The following is a 7,112-nucleotide window of genomic DNA, read 5'->3' on the forward strand; positions in this document are numbered from 1 at the left end:
TTAGTTCAATATCTTCGTCCAGTGGTAATTCCTAAGCCAAAAATAGAAAATTTGATTAAATTCGTTTATATTTTATAATAATTAATCTCCATATAATTTTAATTTATATCATCTACAAATTAACTTCACTGTTCATCTAGTTTTTTTTTCAATCCAAATCTCACGTCTGCACCTTGTGTCTACTGCCTCAGCCTCACCCCAGCTACAATGAAGTCGGCATGTAATTGCACCAACTTTCATTGTGTTTGAATTTTTAATTGCGAAAATAAAGATAAAATATATGCAGTTATACCATATTCACTTCCCCACCACAAAAACATAGCAATATAATGCTATTTTCAACCGAGGAAATCAAAACCTGTGTGTTTTGAGTCACTGTCCCTCTCACAGGGACCGGAGTGCAGGGCATCTGATGTTCTAAAACATTATACAATTCCTATTGTGCTCTTAGCAACTTTTGCCCTTTAGGCAAACAGATAAATCAAAACACCAAAATAAAAAGCATAAAACAGTATTCATCTTTATCGTGGACCATATAAACTTACCTTCTTCTTCGTGTGTTGATCTTTATCATGGACCAGAGAGTCCCATAGCATAATAATCCAATGAATGTTCGCCATCTTCATCATGATGCTCGATCGATCATGACTTTTTCCATCATGTTTCGATCCAATGGTAGGGTGCCGCGTGCTTTTGTTACTATAATTTAACACACCCTCCCTAAAGCAATAACCTTTTTCTTTTCATCTTTACATTTTCTCAGCATCCAAACATGAAACAGAGAAACAATCAGTGAAATGCTTACAAGCATTGAAAACTATTTAACTTCCCAAATGGCCATGGAATTGGATGGGAAAATCGATTGTTAGAAAGATCCAAAGGCTGCAGGTCGGGTGAGATTTCACCAGATGAGTTGTTTTTCAACAACCTTGAAATTCAACCAGCAATTTCAAACATAAAACAAGACATCAGGATCAAATATGCAGATATAAAAGATTGAAAGAAGCTAAACCTTTGTTTAGAAAGAAAGGCTTCTTCAAAAGGCTTAACACCAAAATAAGTGCTCAAATTATACCGTTCTTCTGAAATAGGTAACTAAATTAATTTTCTACTAATCCAAGTGCCTTATGTTATAAATGCTATCCATTTAGATACCTGGATTGTCAACGGTGTTAAGTTTTTCGCTAAGCGACATGTGTCACACTCTAATAAATTTAAATTTTTATTTAAAATAAAAATAATAAAAATATATATTTAAAAAAATATAAATTTTGAAATAAACCTAAAATTTTGAAAATCTTCATTTCAACCCTTAAACCTACGACGATCATCATCTTTTGCTGTCGATGAAGTTCCACCTGACCTCCTCTCCTCTCGCCAATCAAAACCCTTATGAAATTGTGATCGATCGACGACGAATTGATGTTTTATATTTTACGAACCCTAGGTTGAAAATCGTGATCTCACGCGGTTTTGACAGACAAACGGTAACTATGACGGTGTATGACTAGGAAGATGACATAAATTACGTCGGGAGTGGTTGTTGTGGTCGAAAAAGACGACGACGAGGTTAAGGTTATGATTTAGGAATTTGGGGTTATTTTATAATTTAAAAGAAATTATATTTTCTTATAAATATAATAATATTTTAATATTTAAAAAAAATTAAAATCATCATATTATGATACATGTCACTTCACAATAAAAATTAACATCTTTAATGACCCAAACACTTAAATAAATAACATTTATAACATTAAACTCCTATAAGTCCAAAAATTATTTAATCACCTCTTTCGGAAAAAAAGTATAACTTGGACATTTATATTGGTATAGTTTGGGTTCTAAATTGGCCCCACAAATTCATACAGCTAATGGCACTGTTTTGTCAGTTCTTCCTCAAAATTTTACTCCAAAAAAAACGAAATTTCTCGCAGAGACTGATATGTGGCTGTTGAAGAAGCAATATTCTTTACTTCACTCCGAATCTTCACTTCCCCGAGTCTCCAGCAATGGGTGAAACGGGTAATTCCTTCTCCTTCTTCTTTCTTAATGAGATCCCTCAACAGATCTCAACTTAATTCTAACTCTGTTTTTTTTTGTTATGTATGTTATTCTCCCTAGATTCTTTCTTCTCGAACAAATCTGCGAAGATTTTTGTAGCAGGCCACCGAGGCCTGGTTGTTTCAGCCATAGTCCGCAAACTCCAATCTCTGGACTTCACCAACATTGTTGTACGCACCCACGCCGATCTGGACCTCACCCGCCAAGCCTACGTCGAATCCTTCTTCGCCGCTGAGAAGCCTCAGTACGTGGTACTAGCAGCCGCGAAAGTCGGAGGAATCCACGCCAACAACACCTACCCGGCCGATTTTATCTCCATCAACCTCCAAATCCAGACCAATGTCATCGATTCCTCTTACCGCCACGGCGTCAAGAAAATCCTCTTCCTCGGATCCTCCTGCATTTATCCCAAATTTGCGCCGCAACCCATCCCTGAAAACGCGCTCTTATCCGGTCCGCTCGAGCCCACCAACGAATGGTATGCGGTTGCCAAGATCGCGGGGATCAAAATGTGCCAAGCTTACAGAATCCAGCACGTGTTCGACGCTATTTCCGCTATGCCGACCAATTTGTACGGCCCCAATGATAATTTTCACTCGGATAATTCCCACGTTTTACCCGCTTTGATGAGGAGATTCCATAAGGCCAAAATGGAAGGAGCGAAAGAAGTTGTTGTTTGGGGGACAGGGAGTCCGTTGAGGGAATTCTTACACGTGGACGATCTAGCTGACGCTGTGATTTACTTGATGGGGAATTACAGTGGATTAGACCATGTGAATGTAGGTAGTGGGAAAGAGGTTACCATTAAGGAATTAGCTGAGTTGGTGAAGGAAGTTGTTGGCTTTGAAGGGGAGCTTATTTGGGATACTTCGAAGCCTGATGGGACTCCTAGGAAACTCATGGATAGCTCAAAGCTTGCTTTATTGGGGTGGAATGCCAAGATCTCATTGAAAGACGGGCTTGTCGACACTTACAAATGGTACTTGGAGAACGTCAAGCAATGATGCAGGTGATATTGGTGGTTTGTTCCTTGATGAATTTTTTGATCGGGGTATTTGTTGTTTTGTGATTTTGTCAATTACTCTATTATTGTTGCTGCTATTGCTATGTTTGTATGTGCCATTGAATAATTTGAGGTTAGTTATGTACCAATTATCTGGCATCCTAGTTGAGCATGAGGAATTCCTTTACAATAAATTGGACTGAACTTTCTATCGGGGAATTGACTTTAATTTTTGTTTAAATCGTGAACTGGACAAGCTATGTTCAATTATGGCTGTGATTTAATATACTTATCTCTGTTTGAAGGGAATCCTTGGAATAACTGGGATCTAGGTTTCTGATAAATTTTCATAGTCGTGTAATTACTAGATTTTGCTGTCAATAGTTATGTTACTAGGATTTCTGAAGACGTATCTTTTTGTAATCTTTGAAATGTGGAGATGATATTATGTTATAGTTTTAAGCTGCCCGGGGTAGTTGAGCCTTTGTAGTGGCACAACTTTCATGTATGAGAAATGTTGGTTGATAAAAACTTCATCCCTGTTGGCAGTTGGCACTTGATACTTCCTATGATATATATATTGACTTGAATGGTAATTATCCGGAGACAAGCCATTGCTTTTCTAATGTTTTTCTTTTCATGCTTGATTTGTTCTTACAGACTTTTTTGCATGCGTTATGTTACTACATTCACGATTATTCATTTGTTTGCGCAAAAAATTATGTCTAGTAGGAAACAAAGTGTAGAATGGGAGAGAGACATGCAAACTTTTTAACTTTATTTCACCTATTCATAATCATGTCCGTGGTTCTTTCTCTGATATGTTATTATGCCATTTTGCACTTTTTATATGTATCACCCTATAAATTCCACCCTTCTCATTCTAGAATTTGAACTCGGAATCTCCAAGATATAATCTGACCATGTAACTGCCAGGTCCCTCCCCCAAGGAGATCCATGGCTGTGGTTTAGCATTTGTCAGTTTGGAATTGTGTCAAAACACTCATTGCGGCAGTGTAAATTCCATTTTGTTGACTGAAGCACTAGATGTTAAACATTTAAATCATCATCGGATAGTTTCCTACTACTAGATTCAACCAAAGTGGATTCCAGATTGTATTTTGATCAGAATGAATTCGATGCTTTAGCACCCTTCATTCTGGCAATCTAAGCGTCGCTCTTCTGGTTTACCTCTTCATTACTTGCTAATTCTGTTTGAACTGTGAAATGTTGTTGCCTGTTGGTGTGGCGATCGGGTAATGTGAACTGTGAAGTGGGTATTTGTACTATACTGAGTTACCTTTAGTCATAGAACTGTGAATACCTGTAGTGAAACAATAAATCGAAATTTGTCATCTGTTCTCTTTCTTCTATTTAAGCGTTATTTTGTAGTCGATGAATTGAAAATTTCGTTAGACTGAAATAAATTTAAATTCGGTTCATACACTGTTTGAAATTTGTTGAGGCACTTTCTTCATCTTATGTATGATGGAGATAGTGATTTGGGAATGTGCATGACTTGTACTCTCGGATGATGTTATGGAAAAATTCTAGAAAAGTTATCTTGGGAGTGTATGTGTATATATATCGTCTCCTGTGGGATAGAGGAGTGACATTAATTTCACATCGAAAAAGAAAGGAGATCGTGGAGTTTATAAGCATTGATTTTATACATCCTATCACATATCTTTTGAGAAAAGGATAATGATTCGTGGTATGAAAACAATCTTTTGACCATTCTATTTCATAGCATCCCATTGGGTGGGTTAGACATGATGGACAACCGTGATGACGATTCATGATGAAAACGTTACCAAATTGAGGGAGAATATCATACCTAGGAGAGGTGACAAATACGAACATAGCCTGGATACTAGAATCAAATGTCTTTGTATTTCTCTATTCTTGTTGGCAACACAATTTTTTTCATTACGTCAAAATCTTGAACATTAATCATGAATATGATGTATACCTTAAGGTCCCGAAAGTACCATTGGTGACGACGACGCCAATTGAACGAAGAAGGAACGGCATGGGAACTGAGATAGATCTTCATCCCATCCCACCAGTTAAAAAAGTACATGAACTTAAATGCAAAAGGGGGGGGGGGGCTCTTCATTAATTACCACACATCTCTTAAATGCTTGCGTTTCATCCACCTTTCATTCATCCAGCAGTAGGTTTAGGCTTCCATATTTGGCTGGGTTTACAAACAAAACTTGTAAACACAGTACTTGAGTTATAATGGAAAACATGACCACATCAAGCAAAAGTGGTCGAGAAAAATAAATAACACAGCACAGCTGGTTCAGGCTAACAATCAAACAAAGCATAGCCATTTAGGATACGTAGCCTGAAACAACATTTTACCTACAACCAAGTGCCCTTCTCAGTACTGGGTTTGTTTGCATCACTATTTGGCATGCAAAAAATTGACTCATCAATCACTGTTTGGAATTGAATCATTTCTTTGCTAAAAATCTGTCTTCAGCTACCCCCATAAGACAAGATCATAAATTTGCTGACATGTGCCACACACTGTTCTTTTAATTTGGACAGCCACCTGACTCAACGCTGAGTCAAATTTATTTATTTTTATAATTCTAACTATTTATTTTACTGAAATTAAAAAAAGAATTACTTGAAAATGGAAAGAACTATTATCCAAAAATGTAAATGAGCATGAAATAGGTACATATAAGTAGGAAGAGAAACTAAATATATGGTTGGATGTTGAAATATTTTAGAAGAACATGAACCCATCTGACACAGGCTGACAAATTAACAAATCTCCATAAACATTCTGCTAAACACATTACTATGATTCTGAGTCATCCCCCAAAGATTACATGACACTGAAACAAATATACATAATCACATCTGAGCTTTAAAGAAAATGATGAGATAAAACAAGCTTATCCTAAGCAAAACCCAAAATTTGCAGAGCTGTTAAAGAAAAGGACACAACCCGGATTCACGTGCATACCAAAAAAACGAAATAGGAAGCAAACCCAAAATTTGCAGAGCTGTGTGTAGGATGATAGGACACTTGCATGAAACCCAAACCCCATCCATCATCGTCATGGAAAGTTCTACCGTACAGGCTTAATATACTGTTAAATAAATGTGTTATTGATTTTGTTATTATTTTTTAATAAATTTGATTAAGAATTATTTAAAATATTATTATTTATATTTAAAATATTAATATTTTTTAATATTTTCGGTAAAATATCTAATAATAACAAAACCGATAGAAAAAATAATATTTTATGTAACGCTTTACCGAATATTTTAACAAAATCAATAAAGCGTCATATAATAACAAAATCGATAAAAACAATAATATTCTTAGTAATTTTTTACTGAGTTTGTTAAAAATATAATAAGAAAATCAATAACGTATTTTACTAATTGTATAATAAAATTATCGTGCGTGAGAATTTCTCCCTCGTTATCACCACTCGTAACCTCAACTTTCTTGTCTTTCCCCCCTTTTTTATTCCTGTTTCTTAAATTATCAAACCTATTTTTGAAATATACTGCCTAAACTTTATACTATTGAACAACCAAGTCTAGGTGTTCTCTAGGCCAGCAATTCCCCCCCCCCCCCACACCAAAATCACAAAAGAAAAAATAATAATAAAGCATTAGATTGCTCACTATAGAGTAAATGCAGGAGAACATTACAAATTCATTACAGAATTGGGTGTAAGACAGTAATAAATACCAACACATTTCCCCAGGAGGTGCACAATAAATTACAAATAAAATTGAGCTTTCAAATTGAAGTTCTCATTGTTGAATGGGACCTCCAAAAATTACCTCATAATTACTTATTTCCTGCTCCATTTTTAACCTTCATTGTCATGATTTTGATTTTTTTTTGCATGAAGCAAAGCACAAACACTGACTAAAGCCCCAAAAAATAGAGTAAAAACTAAAAAGAGAGAAGCAACATACCCGTTCCTTTTTACCAACATTATGGAGCAACAATGTAAGCACTAAGCAGCAAAAAAGAGCAACAGATTTTTTTCTAGTGTAT

General features: G+C 35.7%; 1 protein-coding gene across 1 annotated transcript; it reads left to right on the plus strand.

Moving 5' to 3' along the window:
- Positions 1-1,914: 1,914 nt before the first annotated feature.
- LOC120132323 (putative GDP-L-fucose synthase 2) lies at positions 1,915-3,300 on the plus strand. Its single transcript, XM_039149107.1, has 2 exons — positions 1,915-2,025; positions 2,125-3,300. The coding sequence occupies exons 1-2, from the start codon at positions 2,013-2,015 to the stop codon at positions 3,066-3,068; spliced, it is 957 nt and encodes a 318-aa protein (XP_039005038.1). The 5' UTR covers positions 1,915-2,012; the 3' UTR covers positions 3,069-3,300.
- The last annotated feature ends 3,812 nt before the right edge of the window (positions 3,301-7,112 follow it).

This window comes from Hibiscus syriacus, unplaced genomic scaffold (assembly GCF_006381635.1).
Source record: "Hibiscus syriacus cultivar Baekdansim isolate YM2019G1 unplaced genomic scaffold, ASM638163v2 tig00110560_pilon, whole genome shotgun sequence".
NCBI classification, from domain to species: Eukaryota; Viridiplantae; Streptophyta; class Magnoliopsida; order Malvales; family Malvaceae; genus Hibiscus; species Hibiscus syriacus.